This window comes from Malus domestica, chromosome 05, assembly GCF_042453785.1.
Source record: "Malus domestica chromosome 05, GDT2T_hap1".
NCBI lineage: Eukaryota > Viridiplantae > Streptophyta > Magnoliopsida > Rosales > Rosaceae > Malus > Malus domestica.
The window spans coordinates 43,237,847-43,263,892 of NC_091665.1; the positions used below are offsets into that span (position 1 = coordinate 43,237,847).

The 26,046-nt window shown below is 37.9% G+C and overlaps 3 protein-coding genes and 2 long non-coding RNA genes across 5 annotated transcripts; 3 read left to right on the forward strand and 2 right to left on the reverse strand.

The window, feature by feature from the left end:
• Positions 1-5,074: 5,074 nt before the first annotated feature.
• Positions 5,075-8,935, reverse strand: LOC139196569 (uncharacterized). Its single transcript, XR_011581631.1, has 2 exons — positions 8,840-8,935; positions 5,075-6,825 (listed from the first exon to the last, which is right to left on the reverse strand). It is a non-coding gene; the product is annotated as an uncharacterized lncRNA (long non-coding RNA).
• On the forward strand, positions 6,842-7,755 carry LOC139196570 (uncharacterized). Its single transcript, XR_011581632.1, has 3 exons — positions 6,842-7,247; positions 7,374-7,453; positions 7,551-7,755. It is a non-coding gene; the product is annotated as an uncharacterized lncRNA (long non-coding RNA).
• A 4,177-nt stretch (positions 8,936-13,112) lies between the features above and the next one.
• Positions 13,113-13,631, forward strand: LOC139196277 (uncharacterized). The gene has a single exon (XM_070821965.1). It carries the CDS (start codon positions 13,113-13,115, stop codon positions 13,629-13,631), a length of 519 nt encoding a protein of 172 aa, XP_070678066.1.
• A 1,571-nt stretch (positions 13,632-15,202) lies between these two features.
• LOC114825267 (CASP-like protein 1C2) lies at positions 15,203-16,493 on the reverse strand. Its single transcript, XM_029103678.2, has 3 exons — positions 16,266-16,493; positions 15,929-16,031; positions 15,203-15,581 (listed from the first exon to the last, which is right to left on the reverse strand). The coding sequence occupies exons 1-3, from the start codon at positions 16,418-16,420 to the stop codon at positions 15,345-15,347; spliced, it is 495 nt and encodes a 164-aa protein (XP_028959511.1). The 5' UTR covers positions 16,421-16,493; the 3' UTR covers positions 15,203-15,344.
• A 2,329-nt stretch (positions 16,494-18,822) lies between these two features.
• LOC103434788 (DNA-directed RNA polymerase II subunit RPB2) lies at positions 18,823-25,810 on the forward strand. Its single transcript, XM_029103176.2, has 23 exons — positions 18,823-19,375; positions 19,891-20,112; positions 20,203-20,493; positions 20,587-20,784; positions 20,870-21,021; positions 21,099-21,219; positions 21,293-21,337; positions 21,444-21,654; positions 21,865-21,941; positions 22,038-22,145; positions 22,229-22,345; positions 22,623-22,778; positions 22,857-22,961; positions 23,067-23,192; positions 23,280-23,357; positions 23,453-23,548; positions 23,641-23,756; positions 23,841-23,910; positions 23,994-24,047; positions 24,140-24,286; positions 24,382-24,681; positions 24,772-25,194; positions 25,323-25,810. The coding sequence occupies exons 1-23, from the start codon at positions 19,127-19,129 to the stop codon at positions 25,440-25,442; spliced, it is 3,582 nt and encodes a 1,193-aa protein (XP_028959009.1). The 5' UTR covers positions 18,823-19,126; the 3' UTR covers positions 25,443-25,810.
• The last annotated feature ends 236 nt before the right edge of the window (positions 25,811-26,046 follow it).

Genomic DNA, 26,046 nt, shown 5'->3' on the forward strand with positions numbered 1-26,046 from the left:
TGAGAAACGTTGAAAGAGATTTGCAGAAAGAAATCAAGGGACATGATGCTAACATGCTTCTTGAATATTTTCATTTAGAAAAGGAAAAGAACCCATCTTTTTATTATGAAGTTGATAGAGATGAGGAAAATAGGTTGAGCCGTTGTTTTTGGGTCGATTCCACAGCAAGAAAATTGTACTTCTTTTTTGGTGATGTAGTTGCTTTTGACACGACTTGCAACACAATTAAGTATAGTATGATCTTTGTTCCATTCGTAGGGATTAACCATCACAATCAGACAATTGTATTTGGATGTGAGTTTTTAAGTGATGAGAAAACTGAGTCATTTATTTGGTTATTTGAGCAATGGCTGAAAGCTATGCCTAGCGGTCCACCTCAATTGACAATTACAGATCAAGATCAAGCAATATCAAAGAGTCATTGCTCAAGTTTTTCCTCTTGCATTCCACCGGTATTGTATTTGGCATAAAATGGATAAGTTTCCACAAAAGTTTGACCCAATACTTTCAGTTTATATGCCACAATTTAGCGCTAGTGCATACGGTTCCGAAACTATAGAAGAATATGAAGAAAGTTGGAAGCATGCATTAATGCAACATAACGCATTGGAGAATCATGAATGGCTGCTACCAATGTACAAACTTCATAAGCGATGAGTCCCTGCATTTTGCATGCATATATTTTCTACAGGAATGTCAAGTAGTTAAAGAGTTGAAAGTGGACACTCTTTCTTCAAGAAATATGTTTCAAAACGCAACTCTTTGTGGGATTTTGTTACACGATTTGAGAGAGCACTTGGACACCAAAGACATAAAGTGTTGGTTTCTGATCATGTGGATGTTAATGAAGTACCAAAGTTGAAGACATTATTTTCAATTGAAAAGCAGGTGTGCAATTTATATACAAAAACAATATTTTTAAAGTTTCAGGATGAAGCGATTCAAAGTACTGCTTATTTGAAGTGTGATGTTATAAGGGAGGACGAAGAGGAATGTGTTTATGTTGTTATACGTGCTGATGCAGAAAACTCAACATTGTGACATATTGTTCACGATAAAGTTTCTACTTTTGCAAATTGCAGCAGTCGAAAATTTGAGTTTGAAGGAATTCCATGCAGACATATTGTATTTTTTCTCAGAAGTATTCATATTGTAGATTTGCCAAGCCAATACATCATGAAAAGATGGACCAAAAGTGTGAAGGCTGAAAGAGTTTGGTATGGAGATGGATTAGAAATAAAAAATGTGCAATACAAGTCATTAATGATGAGGCATATTCAGTTATCTCAACTTTCACAGTGCTTAATTGATGAATCATCCATTATGGAAGAAACAACTGAACTTGTAAGAAAAGGAATCAAATCGCTTCGTATTGAAGTTAAAGGATTACGCTCCAGTTTAGGTGTTGGATGATAAGCCATGTGCTGATAAGCCATGTGCTGCTGACATGATGAAATGAATATTCTAAATGAAACCCATGAAGTCATGTCGAAGATGCTGATGAAGATGGGCAGAAGAATATTGCATGATCTCACAACTAGACAATCACTTTATTGTAATTATTTATTGCATGCGTGTGCTATTGTTTATTGCATGCAGGTGTATGTAAAACTGTATAAAGACCATACTGCTATTGAAGCAGATATAGGTTAATGAGCTAAAGTATATTTCTTTATGGTATCATAATTTCCACACTGGACATTACCACAAACCTGGAGGACCACGCTTTGCTCATCCCTCAGGTCCTCCACATCGCTCCAACAATGATGGAGTCCTTGGTACTGCACCTTCCAAATTCCAATGGTGGTTCTGGAGGTAATGTTTTTTATTCTTCTGGGAGAGTTCAATGCCAAATTTGTCAACGCCACAGACATGTTGTCATTGATTGTTTCAACCGTCTGATTATGGCCTATGAGGGACGTGTTCCTGGCTCTCGTCTTCAAGCCTTTGCTGCAGCTGCTCCATCCTCAGGCTCTCGCAGTACCCCTGCTGTTCAAGACTGGTTCTTCGATTCTGGTGCCAACGCCCACATCACCAACGACTTAGCTCAAGTCCCTGCTGCCCGTGACTATCATGGAACTGATCATGTGAACGGAGTAGTTGGTGGCACAGGTTTGCATATTTCAAAAGTTGGCCATTCCTATATTCGAACACCTCATCACACCTTTAAATTATTAGACACTCTTTATTGCCCTAATGCTACCACTAATGTTATCTCCATCAATCGTTTTACCACAGATAACAAGTGTTCTCTAACTTTGTCTCCTACCTCTTATCATATTCAGGACATGCAAACGGGGAAGATCCTTTTGCACGGCCAGAGTAGGAATGGCTTCTATCCCTTTTCCAGACTTTCCATCTCAAACAATAATGGCGTTTTTGCATGCATCGGTACTCGTGTATCAGATAGTATTTGGCATTCTCGTTTAGGACATCCATCTAGTTCCATTTTGAAACTTCTTGTCACTAGAAATAAATTGCCCATTTCTGGTAAAGTCAACAGTGAAGTGTGTCACTCATGTCCACTGGGTAAGAGTCATAAATTACCTTTTTCATTGTCTACTTCTGTGTCGTCATTTCCTTTAGAATTGATCCACTCTGATGTATGGACGTCTCCGTCTCATTCTATTAATGGATTCAAATATTATGTTATTTTTATTGATGATTTCTCTAGGTATTCTTGGATTTATCCTTTAAAATTAAAATCTGACGTCTTTGCAACTTTTGTCACTTTTCAAAAATTAGTGGAAAACATGTTTAGTACAACAATAAAATCATTTCAAACAGATGGAGGTGGCGAATATATCAATACTCATTTTAAACAATTTTTGGCAACTCGTGGCATACATCATCGTTTCACTTGCCCACATCATCCGGAACAAAATGGCTTAGCCGAAAGAAAACACCGTCATTTGGTCGAAACTGGACTTACTCTTCTTGCTCATGCATCTTTGCCTGCGTCCTTTTGGGTTGAAGCCTTTCATACGGCTAACTACCTTATCAATCGGTTGCCAACAAAAGTTTTACAAAATAATTATCCTTGTTACAAATTATTTTCAAAATCTCCTAAATTCGATTTTCTTAAAGTATTTGGCTGTGCATGTTTTCCATACTTACGTCCATATAACAATAACAAGTTGCAATTTCGTTCCAAAAAGTGCATATTTCTCGGATATTCATTAAATCAACAAGGATATCGTTGTTTAGATCCATTTACAGGTCGAATATTTTTATCTCGCCATGTTGTTTTTGATGAAAAGTCTTTTCCATACAAAGACTCCATTCCTACTATCCCCTCTTCTTCCTCTGATGCACTTCCTGCCACGTTAGAATTAGGGCCCCAATATCCTATCACTTCTCTTACTCCTATTATCACCTCTTCTTCCCAACGTACTCCCAATATACTACCTACTAACACCACTCCCATATCAGATCCATCCCCTTTACGTCCCACACCCATCAGCTCTTTCCCCAGTTCGAATATAGGGCAGTCTCCGCCACTTCCACTAACTACTTCCTCTCACTCCATGGTCACCCGTGCTAAGGATGGGATTCGACAACCCAATCCTAAGTATGCTTTACTTGCTATTACTGTTGATGATTTAGTTGAACCTACTTGTTTCAGTCAAGCAAATAAATATCCCGAGTGGAGGCAAGCAATGGCAGAGGAGTTTAATGCACTCCAACGCACATGTACTTGGACACTTGTTCCCTGTCAGCCCCATTTCAATGTTCTTCCAAACAAATGGGTGTATCGCATCAAGCGTAAGTCTGATGGTTCCATTGAACGGTTCAAAGCACGTCTTGTTGCCAATGGTTTTCATCAACAGGAAGGTCTTGATTATGGGGAAACTTTTAGTCCAGTTGTGACTCATGCCACCATTCGCCTCATACTGTCCGTTGCTCTTCACTTTCACTGGCATATTCGTCAACTTGACGTCCAAAATGCCTTTCTCCATGGCACACTGGCTGAAGACGTTTTTATGAGACAACCATCAGGCTTTGTGGACCCTCAATATCCTACTCATGTTTGCAAGCTTCGTCGTTCTTTATACGGCCTTAAACAAGCACCCCGGGCATGATTTCAGTGTTTTTCTCATCACTTGGAGGACTTAGGTTTCCTTGCTTCCACTGCCGACGCCTCCCTGTTTTCATATTTCAATGGTGCCACTATTATTTATCTTTTGATTTATGTAGATGACATTTTAGTCACTGGGAATGATGCAGCTCACATTTCACGTCTCATTGCTCAGCTTGGCCTATTATTCTCTATGAAAGATCTTGGGCCCCTTAAATTTTTCCTTGGCATGGAAGTCACTCGTACACCTACTCGCATGTACCTTTCTCAATCTAAATACATTGTGGATCTCCTCCGTCACACCAAGATGACCGACTGCAAGCCAACTTCAACACCTGCTACTAGGGCTGGGTTCAGTTCTTATCGGTTCGGCCCAAATTTTTTTCGGTTTTTTTCGGTTCGGTTTTTTTTTCGGTTCGGTTTTTTCGGTTCGGTTTCGGTTTTTTTTTTTTTTTCCTCCAAAAAATGCAAAACAGCCACAACAAATCCAGGCTTCAGCAGCAGCATACCCAAAACAAATTAATCAAACCGTATGTACTCTCACAAATTAATCAAACCTCAACTAATAGTCTAATAGTGTTCATAAATGAAGTTACCTAACCAAATCCAGCATACCCAAAACAAATTGCAAAACCATGAAATTTAGAAGCTACATATCAAATTCATCAGAAGTTCAGAACCAACAAAATTGAAAAAAAAAATCTGCAAACGAAAATTAACCAACAACACAACACAAAAACAAAACCAAATTAAAATCAACCAAACGAAAAAAATAAACACAACCAAACGAAAAAAATAAAACACAACCAAATTTAAATCAACCAAATTAAACACAACCAAACCAAAAAAATAAATCTTTTTTTTTAAATTAATAGTTAAAATAAGGAAGAGATTGAACCGATTCGAACTCCCTCTGCCATCCTCCTCTCTGCTTCCGATTCGAAAGGGGGCGAGGGAAAATTATGATTTGGATGAAGTACTTTTTAAGAAGCTATATTAAATCCCAACTCAGATTGCATTATCTCAGCAAGTAAACAAACTTAAAGTGAATCAGCAATACTAAAAATACGAATAGAAGATAATGAGATACCGGAACACCAAAATATATAAGCTCAAAACTTATCCATTCAACAGACGCAACAAAACTTAAAAAGTAAATACTCTCAACAAAACTTGAAAAATTATCCATGGATCTGCAACGATTAATGACTGCCCTCGTCCGCCGTCAACTGCCCATCAGTCCCATGTTGTGCCACTGGACTGCTCCACTGCCACTGTGGTTTGGCTCTCCTCTTTGCTACCGTCGAAATCCACAAAGAGAGATAGTGATTTGGAGGAAGAGAGGAAGGGGAGAGGAAGAGAGGAAGGGGAGAGAAAGAGAGAGAGAGAGAGGCAGAGAGGAAATAGCGGAGGGGAGAGAGTGCTTGAGAAAAGGGAAAACCGAAATGGGATTGGGAGAGTGACGGCTAGGGTTTTTAATCTTAAGAAATTTTATAAAGCATTAAATATTAGAAACCTATAAATATATTACTGGTACAATTATAACAACACAAAGCCTACAGTCAAGTTGGCTTGAAGGAATTATCCCCCCTGGACGGAAGGGGTTCGATTCCTCACAGCAGCAGGTTTTAAGTATTTATATTTAATTTTAAGTTAAAAGGTTGTTGATTGCTCAAAAAAACTAAAAAACTTTTCTGAAACCCTGGAGGCATGAGGATTCGAACCCATGCACAGGGGCTTGAAAAGTTTCAAGCAAACCAACTTGGTAACAGGTTATGTCTTGTTATGATTGTATCACTAAATTATTTATAATATTGAAAACAAAATTAAATATATATATATGTTCGGTTCGGTTCGGTTTCCGAACCTTAAAAACCGAAACCGAACCAGCCAGATTCGGTTCGGTTCGGTTTGGCAGTTTCGGTTCGATTTTTTTCGGCCTCGGTTCGGTTTGGTTTTCGGTTTTTTTCGGTTTTCAGTTATTTGAACCCACCCCTACCTGCTACTGCCGGTCGTCGTCTTAGTCTTCATGAAGGGGAACCTCTTTCAGATGCCACTGAATTTAGAAGTGTTGTTGGTGCTCTTCAGTACCTTCTCTTCACACGTCCTGACATTGCTTTCGTGGTTAACCAAGTTTGCCAATATATGCATTCACCGACAACCACACATTGGGCTGCTGTCAAACGTATTCTTCGATACTTAAAAGCAACACATGATCATGCCCTTGTCTACACTGCTAGTTCCCTCACTCTCACTGCGTATGCTGATGCTGATTACGCGGGGGATCCAGATGATCGACGATCCACTAGAGGTTACTGTATTTTCCTTGGTAGTAATCTCATTTCGTGGAGTTCCAAGAAACAAAGAGGAGTCTCTCGCTCCAGCACAGAGGTCGAATACCGTCAGCTTGCTTACACCTCCGCCACTCTCTCTTGGTTCCGAAACATTTTTCGTGATCTTCATCTTCATCTTCTTCCTCCACGTCTCTGGTGTGATAATATCAGTGTTATCGCTGTTGCCTCTAATCCAGTCTATCAAGCTCAGATGCGACATGTCGAGGTTGATTACCATTATGTGCGGGAAAAAGTCACTCGAAAAGAAATTGTTGTCGGTTATGTTGCCTCCACTGATCAACTAGCTGATCTTCTCACAAAAGGCTTGTCATTTCCCCAGTTTTTGTTTCTGGTTTCCAAGCTTCCTGTCCGTTCCTGCCCACTCAGCTTGAGGGGCCGTGATAAGCCATGTGCCTGCTGACATGATGAAATGAATATTCTAAATGAAACCCATGAAGTCCTGTCGAAGATGCTGATGAAGATGGGCAGAAGAATATTGCATGATCTCACAACTAGACAATCACTTTATTGTAATTATTTATTGCATGCGTGTGCTATTGTTTATTGCATGCGGGTGTATGTAAAACTGTATAAATACCATACTGCTATTGAAGCAGATATAGGTTACTGAGCTAAAGTATATTTCTTTATTGGAGAAGTGCCAACAAAAAGAAAACTTCAAAATATATGATCAATGAACCAGCTCAAGTAAAGGCCAAGGGAAGTGGGAAAAGAATGAAGTCTTCCAAAGAAAAGGCAATGGGGAAAGCTAAGAAGTATAAGGCATGTGGAGAACTCGAGCACACCATAAGACAATGTCCGATATCAGAAGACGGGTAATAATTTACTTGGTTTTAATTCGTATGTAAAATTCTTATTTTTTTTAATTGACTTATGCTTGGTCAATCATTCCATAGGATTGTAGTTCATGTATACTTATATATCACGTATATATTTCATAGATCAAGCATACACAATGTCGAAGCTTCTCATGACAGAACATGTGTACCAAATGAAACACCACATATTGCTGGTATGCATGGTAAGTGTTCTAAAGTTACAATTATATATTACTTTGGCATATTAGCACTGATTTAGTTGGTTTTAATCCTACAATTCACTTCTATCTTCTTTGCCAGATCACTGAAGTTGATTCTAAGTACTACAATTCACTGTAGAGGGAGAGATGTTCTTAAAAGTACATCCTAATATTTTGGTGCCATGGTTCTTTGAGATAAATCTCAAGCTTCTTAGTATAATCACAAGAACTCAATAGATGTTGAACATTTGTAATTTATTTGGTGTATATCCCAATATAATAAGGAAATTCTCAAATTTGATTACTCGGTACTACTTATGTTTAAAAAAAATTGTCCTCAATTTTCTTGAGAAAGCATAAGATCAACGATAGCACCATTCATCGGAAGTGACTAAAAGACATGACTTGGTTAAATTTGCAACTAAGCTAACAGAGACAAGACCTCTGTTTGTTCACCTAAAGAAAGAAAAAAGAAGACTTTGGAGCCAATTTAGAAAACTAAACTGAGTTGTTCAAATACTAATTTAGTGAGATTGAGAATCAAATGTCTAACAAATGATTTGAGATTGGAATCAAACCAATTTTTTTCATCCTTACATAAATATTGCTTACATTCAATAAAAAGGTAGACAAGCTTTTTAGATTCATTGATAGATGATTACATTCACAATACATTACTCCAAATTAGTGCCTTTGCAACTTGTACTACGGCATTTGCAATTACAAATCACAGTCAAACTCACGAAAAATTCAGTCTATAAATCTAAAACCACCCTTGTTTGTTCAATGTAAATAATCAAACCACCTTTCTCAAATAAATAATTTGTTAATAACAATTAAACCAAATTATTATCAAGTTTCAACAAAATAAAGCAAACCCACATAACAATCAACCCAGATTCGCAATTCCTCAACATGATCCTATTATTATCCCAACTGCCAAACCGTCACCACTCAAGCATGAAAATAATCAATTTTTTTCTACTTTAACAAGAAATTTACAAGCTAATCTGATAAGTACAAGAACCAAATTTGTTGAGTCTTTAATTTCACGCACTAAACGGTGAGAGGGCGGGAGCAGAGTGGTAGAGAGGGAGGATGAGCGTGAACCCTATTTTTCTTTTCAAAATTTTCTCACGAACCAAACGAAAACCAAAATTAAAAGATACCACATAAGTTGATTTCTTAAAATTATAACAGGAATCGATTTTTTATAAGTCAATTAAACTTTTGATCTCGCAATTTTCGAGTGCGACCAATTCGAAAAGCTGGGTAGGTCATTGACATTCTTCCCAAAAGGGTCGAACACAATATATAGTTATTAATTAATCATAAGAATCTGTTGGTTTGGAGACAAAAATTGAGCAGTGAAACGGAAAGGAAAATTACCTCGAAGGCAATCCAGGGCGAAGATCTCGAACTCTTCAAACTGCGGTAGTCGTTGGTTCTTGAGCGTGAATCCTATTTTTAGTTTTGGCGTGTTTTGATTTTTTTTAGGTGTAAAATGATTATATAAACTCATTAGTTTTAATACTGTCTCCTTAGATTAAAGAAAACTAACGAAAAGTTCAAAAAATCTTCCATTTTTAAAGGTATAGTGAATAGTGACAGTTAAAGGTAAAAATGTGGTTTTTCGTTAAAAGTGAACAGTACCCGGAATGTTTTATTAAAACTTCCTTAGATTAATTCTATGACTTTAATAAAAGAGGTCCTCACAGGTTAGGAGAGCATTCATGGTCCCAATATAAAAGTTTCATAAAAATTTAGACAAAACAACATTACAAACCATAAAAACTAAATTTGTCTATGACAATGTTTCATAATCTGAAAAATCGTATAATAGTTTTATTATCAATACAAGAAAAAACATTTTTTTTGCATATAAAATCATAAATTGTATTCTCCACTATGACTTAATTCTATCCATCTACTTATGCGCATGAGCAAAAGCCAACACATGAACTGAGAAGGCAAAGCCCTGTATAATTTTTTTTGTAAGTCATATCAATAACTCTCTATCACGAATCCTAAATTTCATCCAGTACACATTAATTTCAATCTTTAGCATCTTATAACAATAATGTTATTCTTACTATATTTTTGTACCACAATTGTATACTATCTTAGGTGGACAGCCACATCATCTAAATTAATTAGCATTTAATTTCAAAACGTTAATCAATAATTAATAAAAAGATTGTTAATTAAATGATGATTGTGGTATACGAGAAATCTCCTTCTTTCACCTAAGATTATTTAAGTGTTTTAATTAATATAAAGATTGAAATTAAATTATGTAACTTGTCCAACTCATCTGCCATCTAAGATTATAAAGAAATATGGTATAAAATTGTGGTAAGAATAACACTACTCATCTTATAAAGAAAAACTTGGATTAGAAAACCTAACTTTGCCCCAAACAGAATCACCAATGCAGCAGAAGAAAAACCCTGCCCATAGTAGTCCAATGAACGTCAGCTATAGGTTGTGGTTCACAAGTCTTGAATCTCGTCATGATGTTTTCCCGTTTAAAGCAGAACTATCTGCTGAAGGAATATATGACAGGGATTATGGTAATCTATGCATGATAGGATGCAGGCGCGTACCATTGAAAAATCAAACATTGATTCAGAAGGACATGTTAGACTGTGCTGTTAGAATTAATGTACAGTTTTCTCCATTGGATACAAAGGATCGTGAAAATGTTTGGGGAAGTATTGAAAGTACAAGGGGAAGGTTAGACCCTTTTTTTTTTTTAACCAATTCAGTTTTCATCGAATTCAATTTACTATAACCAAGCTGCAGCATTTATTTCAAGAATCGACTTGGAAATCGTTATGGTTCTCATTTCCAAAACCCTCGCATGCGTCCTTATCGGATTGCAGCTCCTCCGCGTGAAGAAGCACCCAGATGTTCTTCCAGTCATTTCAATTATGACGCTTATTGTTCTTGCTCTGGGATACATGATTCCGCTTCTGGTCAACTTTAAAGCAATGTTTGTGCCAAACCACCACATCATCCACCGGGATACTTTTCTTGGTACTGGTGGATGGCTTCAAGTGAATGAGTAATAGTCAGGATGTTAATGATGGTAGCTCTCCTTTTGCTGTCTTCTCCAACTGACGTGGTCCGCAAGACAATGCGATGGAAATCAGAAGAGCTTGAGAGATTCTGAGTGGAAAGTTGTTTATGCAATATATAGCTGGTGGACTTACAGTTTGGTTTGTGTACCTGTCGAACAACTCCTACCTGGAATCACACAGGCCTTTTCTAAGAAATCGCAATCCCCGCCACCACCACCTTACCAAGTGTCAGTCTCCACCCTATTGCTTACGAGCAAGGTATTAAATATCGGTAATATCGGAAATATCGGTAGTCTGAAAACACGGAAATATCGATGGAAATATCGGGATAATATCGATATCGATAAAAATTATATGGAAACCACGGAAATTGTAAGAAAAACTTGGAAATTTTTATTAAAACTTTGCAGGATGTTTATTTAGTCAATTATCTATTAGTTTATCACAAAAAATTGGAAGGAAATGCATTGCATGATGGATTTAACATTATCAAGTTGATTATATAGCGAGCTGACAAACATTGTGAATGTATAAAATATGTAGTAATTAATGAAAGAAGTCTAAACACACCATAATCATTTATATATAATGAATTAGTACAATATTTTACACTTTATACATTTCATGGTAAGATACATGAGTAACTTAGTACCACATAGAGTTCCTATGAGGTTCAAAATTTTCACCTTAGTGTTTTTTAAAATATAGAAATTTATCCTAGATAATAAATATTAGCTTGCAAGCCTTGCAGACATCTTAACGACCATATAAATATTACAGGCTGAATATGTAATCACAAACACATCTGTAGCGAGTTGGATAAAGCCCAGGTGCGTGTTGACAAAGGGCGGGTTCGAATATAATCTGCTTGCTTAGTAAAAAAAAAACAAAATATTATCTAAATAATTTATAATTTATATAACATTTATATATATATATATATATATATATATATAATATATCCTAAACTTTTAAAAATATAAATGGATGGCCTTCGTTATTAAAAGTTAAAACCATCAGAGGTGCACCTCACCTCTTTCACGTCACCTGTCCACCTCATAATTACAAGTTACAACCATCAAAGCCAATGGTTTTGTATGTTTAAGTCTCCCGTCCACTACCCGTCCACCTCGGGTGGTATGTTAAAGTCTCTATCTCTTTCTCCCCGCACCGTCTCCTCCCTCATCTTCACAGATGCGTCTCTGTTCCTCAATAGTTTTTCACCTTCTTCTTCCCTCTGACGCGCTCTCTCTCTCTCTCTCTCTCCTCTCTTTCAGCCGCTGATCGAATACGATCTGTGAAATGCTTGCTCATTGATCTCTCAGCTCCGTCCGATCCGCGGCCTTCCAAAGATGATGATCTTTAGCACTGTAACTGCCGGTCAGGTACTCGATTTCTCAGCTTCTACTGTTTTCTTCCAGATCTTGCTCGAATTCAAGCCTTTGCTTCTCGGATTAGTGTAATTTTGTCACTGATTTTGGTATAAAGTGGTGATTTTTGTTGAAAGATAGTGATGATTTTGTTCCGTTTGGTTGCAGGTTTCGTTCTTGCTCGGAGTTATTCCGATTCTCCGGCGAGGTTGTGAGTGTCGAGAAACCAAAATATCGTGATATTATCGAAAATGTCACGATATTATCGAAAATATCACGATATTATCGATAATATCGCGCTATTTTGACGAAAACCATTCAGATACCTATTAAAATATCCATTGCGCGAAAAACCGATAATATCGGCGATATTTCACCGATATTATCGGCATTTTCTTCCTTGCTTACGAGTACCACCCTCTCAGGGAGTACCTCAGCTCTTACGCCAGCTTTGTCCTGGATGGTTTTCTGCTCCCTTAGATATTGTTCAACTTGTTCTTCAATTCAGGAGAAAAGGCTCTGGCCTCCGCCTTTTACTTGGGAACCATCATAATCCGTCTGCTGCCTCATGCATATGATCTTTACAGGGCTCGGACCGGTACATGGTTCGTTGAACTTCCAAATATTTATGCAAGTCACAGAATAGACTTTTACTCCACTGCCCTTCCTGGAACATCATCATCCATCATCCCCAGCGGCGGTATGCTGTTTGCCGATGTTGTTTTCCTGCAGCAGAGATTCAACGGGCGTTGCATTCTTCCTTCTGGAGGTGGATTGTCTGCCCTCCCATTTCCATACTCTTCCTGTTGGAAGAATAATGCAAGCTTTTGTCTAGTTTTGATGGATAACAGCTCAGCTTAGGCAGCTTTCGGCTAGTCTTAGTGCTAGTGTTAGCTGTTTGCTTTAGTCCTGGTGTTTAATGTTTACTTTAGGCATAGTTAAGTGATAATATTCCCTCATCATTGTAAAGCTAGTTAATGGCTTAAGTTAGAGAGAATGGAGGTCATCATCATGCTTGCTTAGCTGCCATTGTCCTCTACCTTTTGTCCTCCATTTTTCTTTCCCGTTTCTTCTTCTATATATGTTTGATTTTGTAACTGTATTATATATAAAATATACATCAAAAATTCAATATGGTATCAGAGCAGGAACTCTAAATTCCTGATTCTAGTAATCGTTTCCGCTAAGTTTCTTTTGCTCTAAGCCAAGATGGCTGAAAAACTTTCTGAAACTGAAAGCTCGATGGATGCTCCAGCATTTTCTGACGTTGAGGTCAATCCTAATCAACGTCTCAGTTCTGTTTTGTTGAATGAATTCAACTACCTTCCCTGGAGTCGTGCAATATCTCTTGCACTTGGAGGAAGATCAAAGCTTGGCTATGTAAATGGTGCTATTGAAGCTCCAGTAGTCACTTCTTCTACATACGAGTCGTGGCTGTGCAAAGATCAGTTGGTCATGTCTTGGTTGCTTAATTCAATGGAGCGAAGGATTGCTGAAATTTTCAGTTATTCCGAGTCATCCATGCATCTCTGGAAGCAAGTAAAAGAGATGTATGGAAATCAAAATAATGTTGCCCGTGTCTTCCAGCTTAAGAAAAATCTGGCAAGTCTACAACAAGAAAGCAAAGCATTTGTTCAACACCTTGGCAGTCTTACAAACATGTGGAATGAGCTCGATGTTTATCGTCCTCATACCACTGATGCCATTGTGTTGATCAAGAGAGTATAAGAAGACAAGATTTTTCAACTCTTGGCAAGCTTAGGTCCAGAGTTCAAAGATCTCAGAAGTCACATCTTAATGAATGTTGAACTCCCTTCCTCACTAGTGTGTGTGCCATAATCTAAAGGGAAGAAGTAAGGAGGAAAGTCATGAATTAAGAGACTAAATACAACGTTTCTAAGACTAGGGCTTATGTCTCTAGCAACAAACGTCCTGAAAGCAAAGTTTACAAGGGAAAAGGACCAGATTTAAAGTGCAACTACTGTGATTCTCTTGGCCATATAAAAGACAGATGTTGGATTCTTCATCCGGAATTGAAGCCTAAGTTCTTAAATGGAGGACAAAAGGTAGAGGACAATGGCAGCTAAGCAAGCATGATGATGACCTCCACTCTCTCTAACTTAAGCCATTAACTAGCTTTACAACGATGAGGGAATATTATCACTTAACTATGCCTAAAGTAAACATTAAACACCATGACTAAAGCAAACAGCTAACACTAGCACTAAGACTAGCCGAAAGCTGCCTAAGCTGAGCTGTTATCCATCAAAACTAGACAAAAGCTTGCATTATTCTTCCAACACTTCCCATCCCCTTCTGTTTGTGTGGTTACGGTTAAGGCAAGTCAACATTTTATATTCTTATTACTTTTTATTGACGTGGCTTAACCGTGACCAGACAAAATAGGAGGGGATGAGAAGAGTATGGAAATGGGAGGGCAGACAATCCATCTCCCTTCCTAAAAGATATAGACAGAGTTCTTCTGTATACGAGAAAGTCCCTGTCATCAGCAATGGGCAATTGTGAAGGTCAGAAATTTACCTAAGAAATGATTTTTTGATGATTTAAATATGGTTGGAGAAATTTTACTACTGCGATATCTTTTTTTGTGAGGGTTTCAATGCCGGAAATTTTAAACATTGAGAAGAGACTCTATGATAATGCCTTAGGGTGCTATTCATACACATTTTATTAATTTCTGTCATTTGATTTTCTTCAATTTATTTAATCCGATGATTAAAATTAAAAAAAATATGTAAAAAGTAAAAAAAGTGTGTATATAGCACCACCCTTACGTTATTGAGAACAAATGTTAATTTTCACACATCAAAATCACACTTGACCTTAGACAGTGAGACAAGTCACTTTTTTTTTTTGTCAATGAGACAAGTCACTTTAGTTTATGCTACTTTTGAATACATCGATATTTTTATATATGAGGAAAAGTTCGGTAAAGCCACATAAAGGGTAGCCTAATTTGGTATTGAATTCGTCATCCACGATATTCGAATCTAAGACCTCTCACTTCCAAATGAAAAAGAATACTACCAGACTGTAGTATTGAATAACTTGGTTTATGCTACTTTAGATTAGGGTTTTTTATTTGTTTTTTATACTTACGCGCCTAAGTTTGTGTGAGCCTCCATATATATTTTGAGTTGCAGCTCTCTTTCTTGTACTAGTTTTCAATGGAAGTACTTTCGTCTGACAAAAAAAATATCAAGAAACAGATATAAACAGGTGGCAGATAATCACAGTTTCCTTGAATCTTTCTTCATACATAGCATGAAAAAATAAAATATGAAAAGGACTTTTTCGTAATTCCAAACTGCCATTCAAGGACAATATTACACTTTTACTATCTTTTTACAGTATTAGGAAAAGCTAAGCAGAAAGCAAGAACAAAATTATGGAAATTAACCATCAAAATTCCCATGGTAATTAATTAGGTTTTACCACAAATAGAGGATTAAGAACATTGTAAAGGGTAAACAGATTAAGCACAAAGTAAAACATTGCTGCAAGGATGCCAGCAACAAGAGCTCCAGTGACATGGTTGCAAAACTTGGAGACCTGTCCACAAATTGGCAGCCAACCAGCATGAGTGTTCCCTTTCTTGCCCACTTGAGCTATCGCCAAGGCAGCTGACATGCTTGAAGTAAGAAGAAGAGCTGCAACCTGAACCAATTTCAATCCCTCAGTTTCTATTAAGTTGGAAATTAGATTGACAGTTCTCGAGCCGGAGAGAGACTTACATGAAACAAAAACGCTAAAGTAGAGGTGTCTAGCCCATGCATGTCTATTAGTCTATCACGTGTCACCACATGTTCAAACTTTTCCACATGACATTGTATATGATTGGTTTAGAACACGGTCATTTTAGTGTTTCTGTTTCATGCAAAATCCTTATCCTTGATCCTTATCCTTATCCGATTCATATTGGTAAACATGTAACTATTTCAGAATTAAGAAAGGAAGACGTTTACTTAAACTATGAAAATGAAGGGAAAATGTGGTATTATTACCACATCTAGAATGATAACCACGCGCCAAAGTGAGCCCTTGGAAGAAAGAAGCAGGATTATAAGGTTGTATCCACTTATAATTGCCTCCACTATCACAAAGTACCTTTTTTCCATGATTTTAAAAAAAAAAAAGTTAAACAAAATATGATAAGAAAAAATTATATAGGACACTAAGACGATGATTAATTACGAGGAAAAAATGGACTATCATCGGAGAGAGAGAGGTCGACATAGAACTCGAATGCAAGGGAACATGCATATTGCCTTTTAACAAATAGACCTAATTCACGTTTACGAAATTGTTACAAACTTGAAGAAACTAGAAGAGTAAACTTACGTGAAAGCCGGAGAATGGTTGTACTTGGCCTTGAAGGTCAAGTTCAAGACGTTGGTAGAGTCGTGGCTGGTGACCATAACTATGGTGGCAGAAACAGTCGCAGCCAAGGCTAGCAGTCTCAGCACAGTGGTGAAGATCCTCCTGTTCTTAGTCATGGAGAAGTTAACCTAAACGACACAGTTTTACGACCAAAACAAAGAAGTAAGCTAGGGAAGTCCAAATGCTGAAGTGTATATTTAGAGCAAAAGAGGGTAGATGTAGAGAGTGTGTTAGGAGGACAGATAGGAGGTGGGGAGGTGGAGGGGCACTTGTCTTCTTTGTATTTCTTTAAACCAAGAATGGTTTGGTTACCTGCACAAAAGTATGAAGATCATGCGCTGCTGCAAAACTAGCCGTTTACGGAAGAGGATTATTCTCTCCTGGCCCATTTTGTGGGGATCCTAGCATCCTAGTCGTTTATTGTATATTGTGTGGTCAGTTTTCGTCATGTACTATTTGTGTTTAATTTTAAATAAGAAAATCAAATGATTTTTGTCCATATGATGCACGATGAATGACTAAGATGTGAGGATCCTAGGATTCCACAGATCCGGATGGAATACAAATCCGCCATTTACACAAAAAAGGGTCCTGCACCGACTAAACCTGTTTCAAGTCCTTCCAGATTTTGACACGTGGCTTCCTTTTACGTGCAAAGATTTGATGAAGATTTTGTGTATGAACTTGTATAGATGTATTATCATGCTACAAATTAAGGGATCATGTGATTCATAGCATGATCCACTTATTTTATGTGATTGCATGCATGCACACCACATGATCAATTCTTATCATGTTGATTGTGTTTGTAACATGAATTTGGTCAAAGGTAAAAAATATCACACCGTCAGTTTGAGATTGTTTTTGAAAACAAATTTTTGATAATTAAAAACCTTTTTACCACGTTTAGCCGTTTTATGGTGAAGCATTTGATTTTTTCAAATAACACTTGAATTTTTAATTTTTTTTAACATGTTTATAGTAAAATACTCAATAGTAAAGAGGAGCTTCCTACATAATCTAAGAGTAAGTTCACACGCTTTAAGAGGGTAAGGGCAATGTAATTGTCCTTATTATTCACTCTGAACAGTAATTATCTTTGTGCAAGTCCACCCATAAAATATGGGTATTTATTTTGGAATTTTTAACCTTTAGAATAATCATGACCGATGAACTTCAAAATTATTTATGTTGCCCTAGATTGCGCCACGTGTAAACAATTAGAAATCCAACAGCTCAGCTTGGAGGAAAAATGAGCTATTTGGCTCTTGGCTATGCGCGTGGGTGGGCCCCACGCCATCGTGTGTGAGCTAACTCCACCTTGATTTTCATGTGTCGAGCCCTCCTACCCATGTGTTTCGACAAAAATGCAAATTTTTTATTTTCACAAAATTTTCCCTCAGCATTAAGTTAAATTTTTTAAAGAATATAGATGCTGTTTTATAGTTTATTGAGCAACAAATCTACATTTAGTAGAATATTTAAGCCAAAAACAAAAAAAAAAGTGAAAAATATAGTAGTGAGGCCCAGAACATTGTCAAATGGGGTTCTACACTCAAGAATCTAAAGGGAAAGTCTCACCTTAGTTTTCAAAACTTCACAATGAAGGTGAAGTTGAAAATAAATAGATTGAATGGTGATTTATGTACGAATTTGGAAAACCGACTGAAAACCATGAGTGTTAATTCACGTTTTTTTGTAAAAAATGAATTTTTTTTGTTTTCTCGAAATATTTTCCGTGAATATTAAGAAAATCTATATAGTGTATATGGAAACGGATTTACGATTTATTGAGCAACAACTGTATATTTAGTAAAATATTTAAGCCGGAAAGTAAAAAATAAGTGAAAAATATAGAGATGTTAAAATGTATATTTAGTGTATATATATATATTTTTTTTGGTTAAAATCACATGTAGGTGAGGCTTAAAAAAATGGCAAAATTTTGTTTTGCTAAACATTCTTTCACCCTCTTTTGGTTGACAAAGATAGTTCTATTAATATGTAGTTTAGATGTAGATAAAAGAAATTTTGACAAAAAAATGATTCAAATATATTTAAATTTAGGTTTTAAATCATTGACTGCAAGTGTTTAAATACGAATTATAATAGATTTTGCACGGAAACATATATTTTGAAAAACATGAATATGATAGTTTGTTGTAATGGTAAGAGAAATAAAAGAAAAATGTACAAAAAAGAACAAAAAATATCTCGGCCATTGCTGCTCTCATTCATTCCACCTTGATCTTTTGAGAAGGGATGTGATATCCACACATCATTTTTTACTTCTCTCACACCCTTTTAATTTTCGGCCGTTGGATCGGATGAATTGAAAAAAAACAAAGGATATAAATTAATAAGGAATGTGAAAGAAGTAAAAAGGGGTGTGTGGATAACACACCCCTTTGAGAACTGTTCGACCAATAACATGCTTATTGAGACCCGTTCTCAAAAGATTAAGAGATGGATTATAAGAAAGTTTTCACCAAAATTACATTTTGTAGAATATGAAGATGATAGTTTGGCATTAGCTAAATAGCATTGATCTCTAATCGACTACCAGAGTCAATGTCGTTTCTCTCTCTTACGGCCAAAACCGCCTAAATCTCTACGTCGTTTTGTCCCCCACTGAATAAAAGCGCACTTCATTCGTCAAAACTTTCATTTTTCCAACTCTGCAGTACTCCTCCGAACCCCGACAGCGAAAAAGCTCCGCTAGGGTTTCGCTCGCACTTCGAAACGACACCGTTCAATCGGACGCAGAGAATTCCACCGGACCTGGACCTAGGGTTTCCAATCCCAATCCTCCGCCGTAAATCATGGAGGAGGAGCACGAGTACGACGATCAGCAGTACATGGACGACGACGATGAAGATGAAATCACGCAGGAGGACGCGTGGGCCGTCATCTCCGCCTACTTCGAGGAGAAGGGCTTGGTGCGCCAGCAGCTCGACTCGTTCGATGAGTTCATTCAGAACACAATGCAGGAGATTGTCGACGAGTCGGCCGATATCGAGATTCGGCCCGAGTCGCAGCACAACCCGGGGCACCAGCCCGATTTCGCCGAGGTAGGGTTCCCTCCCGGGAAATTATGGGTGTGAAATTGCCTGCGTTTTCTCTAGGGAACCAAACGGGGGTTTTAGGCGGGTTTTGCAAATGGTAGTCTTCTATTAAATGGTGTTGTTGTTAACGAATTTGAGCTTCGTAGTTTTTGTGGTTTTAGGGGTAATCCTTGGTGCACGAAACAACAATTTTATAAGCAATTGGGAGCTAGGTTTCCATTCTGATTGTTGATTTTTGTTACGAAACTGAAGTAGATTTTGGAGCATTTTCGTGGTTAGTTTGTCTGGACCTTTAATACTGTTGTCTTCGATCAAGTAGTAGTCTTATTAAAGAATTTAAGCTTCGTAGTTTCGATGATTTTATGGGTAATAGTTGGTGCAAAAAATTAAAGCTGGACAAGCAATTGGGATCCAGGGTTTCTATTTCACAGTTGAATATTTGGATGAAAAGATAGTAGAACTTGGAGCATTTTTCATGGTTATGTTGTTTGGAGCTGTAACACTGTTGGGTTGGATTGCAGACGGTATGCAAGATTAGCTTTGGTCAGATTTATTTGAGTAAGCCCATGATGACCGAATCCGATGGAGAAACTGCAACCTTATTTCCCAAAGCTGCAAGGCTTAGAAATCTGACGTACTCAGCACCCTTGTATGTTGATGTCTCAAAGAGGATGATAAAGAAAGGGCACGATGGCGAGGAACTCACTGAGACCCAGGATTTCACCAAAGTATTCATTGGGAAGGTGTGTAATGTGATTAATTCAGTAATGATGGATGAATATAACACTGCTAGTCAACAACTTGGTTGAATTTGTTTTGTTGTATATTATCAGGTTCCTATAATGCTTCGGTCTAGTTATTGCACGCTGTACCAGAATTCGGAGAAAGATTTAACTGAGCTGGGAGAGTGTCCATACGATCAAGGTGGATATTTTATTATAAATGGGAGTGAAAAGGTTCTTATTGCTCAAGAGAAGATGAGCACCAACCATGTCTATGTGTTCAAGAAGAGGCAGCCTAACAAGTACGCCTATGTGGCTGAAGTTCGGTCTATGGCGGAGTCTCAAAACAGGCCGCCCAGTACCATGTTTGTTCGGATGCTTGCTCGGACTAGTTCTAAAGGGGTAATGGAACCGATTGTGTCAGTAAATTTTTTTTTGTTCATGTAGTGTCTGCTATTTGTTTCATTTTGTTTGTATGCATTTCTGTTATCGCAGGGTTCTTCGGGACAGTACATCAAAGCTACTCTTCCGTATATTAAAGGTGAAATTCCTATTATTATTGTGTTCCGGGCTCTCGGGTTTGTAGCGGATAAAGACATCCTAGAGCACATATGTTATGACTTCTCTGATACTCAAATGATGGAGCTGCTTAGACCTTCTCTGGAAGAAGCATTTGTGATTCAGAATCAACAGGTGTTTTATTTATTTCATGGTTAATGTCTACAAGTTTCTCAAATTCTTTTTAGCTTGTGGCTTAATATTCTATTTTCTACTATAGGTTGCACTAGATTATATTGGAAAGAGAGGTGCAAATGTTGGTGTAAGTAGAGACAAGAGAATCAAGTATGCGAAAGAGATTCTACAAAAGGAAATGCTTCCACACGTTGGTGTTGGAGAATTTTGTGAGACAAAGAAAGCTTATTATTTTGGGTAGGTTTTTATGATATGCATTAGCATCTAGTTGGATTTTGAATTGTTAACTAAGTATGCATTTGTGCTTGTTCCAGATATATCGTCCACAGGCTTCTACTATGTGCCCTAGGACGGAGGCCAGAAGATGACAGGGATCATTATGGCAACAAGAGGCTTGATCTTGCTGGTCCCTTACTCGGAGGCTTGTTTCGAAATGTATGGTTTTTTTAGTGGAAATTAGAGGTTATATGAATTTTTTGCCAATACAGAACTGTTTATGTAATTGCAGCTATTCAGGAAGTTGACTAAGGATGTGAGAGCTTATGCACAGAAGGTTGCTTACATTAACCCTGATTTTTTTTTTTTTTTTTACATGAACCCTGTTTATTAAATTTCTATTTTATTTGGTTTTATATTTACATATTTAATGCATGTTGCAGTGTGTTGACAATGGAAAGGATCTTAATCTGCAATTTGCCATCAAAGCTAAAACCATTACGAGTGGCCTCAAATATTCACTTGCCACTGGAAACTGGGGGCAAGCAAATGCAGCTGGTACAAGGGCTGGAGTGTCGCAGGTGTTAAATCGTTTGACATACGCATCCACCCTCTCACACTTGAGAAGACTGAATTCTCCAATAGGGCGTGAAGGTAAAACCACTTTCTGCTTTCTGGCTTCTGATGTGTTTTGTATAGTTATGTTTCAAATGTAAGGTCTCTGGATTGCAGTTATAAGACTCGTCTATGATGTAAGGCAAAACCTTATAGTGTCTATTTTTGCCCAATCATCTTGTTGCTACTGCTACCTGTGGCTTGTTAGAATTTACCGCTCCTTCGTTTGAATAAGGTTTCTTTTATCAGGGAAATTGGCTAAACCGCGTCAGCTGCATAATTCGCAATGGGGAATGATGTGCCCAGCTGAAACACCTGAAGGGCAAGTGAGTATCACATTTTAAAAGTTTTGAGTCTGCAAGTTTGGTTGAAAAACCCTTTTTTTCTGTACATGGCACTTAAATGTTTGTCTGTTATACCAGGCGTGCGGGCTTGTAAAGAATCTTGCATTGATGGTATACATAACGGTAGGATCAGCTGCATATCCAATCTTGGAATTTTTGGAAGAATGGGGTACAGAAAACTTTGAGGTTTGTTCTATTAGTACTAATGGATTCTGATTTTATGGTTTCTTTATTATTTTGTTTGACAAGCATCTTTATCTTGACTGTAGGAAATTTCTCCTGCGGTTATACCCCAAGCTACAAAAATTTTTGTTAACGGCTGTTGGGTTGGAATCCATCGTGATCCTGAAATGTTGGTGAGGACATTGAGAAAGCTAAGGCGACGGGTCAGTATCTCTTTCATTTATTTCTTTAGAATTGTTATTTTGGGTAGATATTGTGCCAAAAGAAAAATGCTCAACCTGCAATATTCAAACATTGGCTTTATAAGTAGAGTCTATGTTTGGTTAATTGCTCCATTATTTTCTTCCTCTTTTCCTTTTCATCTTGTTCTTACCCGCCCAGTCTTCATAGCGCTTGCTTATAACCATTCTGACTGGTGACTTTTCATGTTTAAATGTCACAATAAACGTTACAGATGCTGATTACTCTGTACTTGTGCAGGTTGATGTCAACACTGAAGTTGGGGTTGTGAGAGATATCCGTCTGAAAGAATTGCGGATATATACTGACTATGGACGTTGCAGTCGTCCATTATTCATTGTGGATAAACAGAGGCTTCTCATAAAGAAGAGGGATATTCATGCATTGCAGCAGAGGGTGAGCTAGCTGAAATCTTCTATTTACCTTCTTGGGACATCCGATGTTTACATCAATCTACCCTTATATTTTTTTCAGGAAAGCCCTGAAGATGCTGGTTGGCATGACCTTGTAGCAAAGGGATATATTGAATATATTGACACTGAAGAAGAGGAGACTACAATGATTTCCATGACAATTAATGTTAGAATTCTTTCTGGAAAAATGCATCTTGTTTTATTTGGATTATAAACAGACATGTAGAAGCTGTAGGGATTCATGATTCAATTTGGAAAAACTCGTGTGCAGGATCTTGTCCAAGCAAGACTCAATCCTGAGGAGGCATATTCGGACACTTATACTCATTGTGAAATCCACCCATCACTTATTTTGGGTGTTTGTGCTTCTATTATACCGTTTCCCGATCATAATCAGGTGATCTTGTCGTACAAGTGAATTTAATGTGTTGGTTATGTTATTAAGTTATTATTCCATCTATTTATTAGCTATTGGTGTGATCAGTCTCCACGTAATACATATCAATCTGCTATGGGGAAGCAAGCTATGGGGATTTATGTCACCAATTATCAGTTCCGGATGGTATGATTTGGTTCCCACATTGAAATCAAGTATTTTATCTTCTATTGTTGAATGTTACAGTAAATTAATGATAATCTTCTTGTTGCTTCACTCAGGATACATTGGCGTATGTTTTATACTACCCTCAGAAACCTCTTGTCACCACAAGAGCCATGGAGCATCTCCACTTCAGGCAGCTTCCCGCCGGCATCGTAAGTATTTACTTTGTTTTACTATGCCTCTCTCTGTCTCTCTAACTAAAGTCTGATGATGAACATTTTCTTTGTCTTCCATTCTACATCAGAATGCTATTGTTGCCATCTCCTGTTATTCTGGTTATAACCAGGAAGATTCTGTCATTATGAATCAATCCTCTGTGGACCGTGGATTCTTCCGGTCACTATTCTTCCGATCTTATAGGTCAGTTTATCTGTAACAGCTATTGTGAATACAAATCATTTTGTTTTCCTACAATGTTGCATCAATAACTTTTTCCTGTCACAGGGACGAGGAGAAAAAGATGGGGACCCTTGTCAAAGAGGATTTTGGGCGTCCTGACAGAGCAAATACTATGGTGAGAATTTCAACTTTTAGTTTATGTTTTTAATGATGCTGCTCATGTAGTATTGGACGCCTTGCTAAGGTTTGACTTTACAGGGTATGCGACATGGTTCTTATGACAAATTGGATGATGATGGTCTTGCTCCTCCTGTAAGTATATGTATATTTGTCCTACCACGATTTTTTGTCGTACTACATCTGAAATAAAGCTTAACTAATTTTATTTGATATTACCTTACTAGGGAACTAGGGTTTCAGGTGAGGATGTTATCATAGGAAAGACTACACCCATGGCTCAGGATGAGGCTCCAGGGCAAGCTACATCGCGTTACACACGGCGTGACCACAGCATAAGCTTGCGCCACAGTGAAACCGGCATAGTTGATCAGGTTCGTTTTATTTCACTCCCACCCCCTCCCCGCCACCTCTGTTTGAGATCTACTGTCTTCTTATCAGAATACTGACATTTACTTTGTGTTTGTAGGTTCTACTGACGACCAATGCCGATGGGTTGCGGTTTGTTAAAGTACGGGTGAGGTCTGTCAGAATACCTCAAATTGGTGATAAATTTAGTAGCAGGCATGGACAGAAGGGGACAGTGGGTATGACTTATACCCAGGAAGACATGCCGTGGACTGTGGAAGGGGTGACCCCCGATATAATCGTGAACCCGCATGCTATTCCTTCTCGGATGACAATTGGTCAGCTCATTGAGTGTATTATGGGGAAGGTTGCAGCTCACATGGGAAAGGAAGGAGATGCTACACCTTTTACAGATGTCACGGTGAGTTGCACTTCCTCTTGAATTGAAACGTGTCTGCAGTTGGTTTTGTTTTTCCTGGAAATTCTCATATCTTATTATTTTCTTTGTTAGGTGGACAATATCAGTAAAGCTCTTCACAGTTGTGGGTATCAAATGCGTGGATTTGAGACCATGTATAATGGTCACACGGGCAGGCGGCTCAGCGCTATGATATTCCTTGGCCCCACATACTACCAGAGACTGAAGCATATGGTCGACGATAAGATCCATTCACGTGGACGGGGTCCAGTGCAGATCCTCACAAGGCAGCCAGCTGAGGGACGATCTCGTGATGGTGGTCTACGCTTCGGGGAAATGGAACGAGATTGCATGATTGCCCATGGTGCTGCTCACTTTCTGAAAGAAAGATTATTTGACCAGAGTGATGCATATAGGGTTCATGTCTGTGAGCGTTGTGGGTTAATAGCTATTGCAAATCTCAAGAAGAATTCGTTTGAGTGCAGGGGTTGCAAGAACAAAACCGACATTGTTCAGGTAAATCAATCTCTCTCTCTCTCTCTCGCTCTCTCTCATACGGTGCATGAATCCATGCCTAGAGTTGTAATATTGCTCCGATCGGTGAGAGGTTAATGCTATCCGCCGCTTGTCTTACGTTTGTCTAGGTTTACATTCCTTATGCCTGCAAGCTGCTGTTCCAAGAGCTCATGTCGATGGCCATAGCGCCAAGAATGCTCACAAAGGACATCAAGCCTGCCAAAAACCAAAAGAAGAAAGGAGCCTGATGTAGTTGATTGCTGAAACACAACATCTTTGCTTTCTGAGTTCTCGTCTAAACAAGCACGAAGTTAACAGGCTTTACCGTGATAATAATAGATACACGCCGGAGTTTCAAGAGGTTGAAGGCGAATCAGAAGGTTCATCAGGGCGGGTTTCGAGAAAGTTAATCAGAATTAGTGGATGCGTTTTCATCGGAGTCGAATGGCTCGTGTTTGGAATTGGTTCAAACCGTTTTGTCTTGAAAGTTTTGTTTTCGTCTCGTTTTAAGCTGGAGAGCTGGAACTAATTGTATTTCCCTGTAGTTAAGCTATCATTAAGTACATACATGTATGACATCATCGTTAAATATATATCTGAGTTCATTGATACCTCACGGTTGCCTCGCCTTTTTCTTCATAATCTTTTCTTAATCATCTTCAACGATTATAATCCTTTTTAATATCGGGATTGCTCTTTCATTAAGATGTTTTTATGTTTTATGTATGTGAGATTTTGCTTTAAAGTCTCATCTGAAATTTGTAAGACAAGTTCAAAACTTTGAATTTGGGCACATAGGGACTCTTCAATTTCAGAGGAACTGTCTCTTTCAGTCTAGTTGACGGAATAGGG

Coding starts and splice junctions, on each gene's coding strand:
- LOC103434788 (XM_029103176.2), top strand. CDS start 19,127: ATGGAGGAGGAGCACGAGTACGACGATCAGCAGTACATGGACGACGAC. Junction 19,376..19,890: donor ACCAGCCCGATTTCGCCGAG/GTAGGGTTCCCT, acceptor GTTGGATTGCAG/ACGGTATGCAAGATTAGCTT. Junction 22,346..22,622: donor TGAGAAAGCTAAGGCGACGG/GTCAGTATCTCT, acceptor GTACTTGTGCAG/GTTGATGTCAACACTGAAGT.
- LOC139196277 (XM_070821965.1), top strand. CDS start 13,113: ATGGCTGAAAAACTTTCTGAAACTGAAAGCTCGATGGATGCTCCAGCA.
- LOC114825267 (XM_029103678.2), bottom strand. CDS start 16,420: ATGACTAAGAACAGGAGGATCTTCACCACTGTGCTGAGACTGCTAGCC. Junction 16,032..16,265: donor AACCATTCTCCGGCTTTCAC/GTAAGTTTACTC, acceptor CATGGAAAAAAG/GTACTTTGTGATAGTGGAGG. Junction 15,582..15,928: donor TGGTTATCATTCTAGATGTG/GTAATAATACCA, acceptor AAATTGGTTCAG/GTTGCAGCTCTTCTTCTTAC.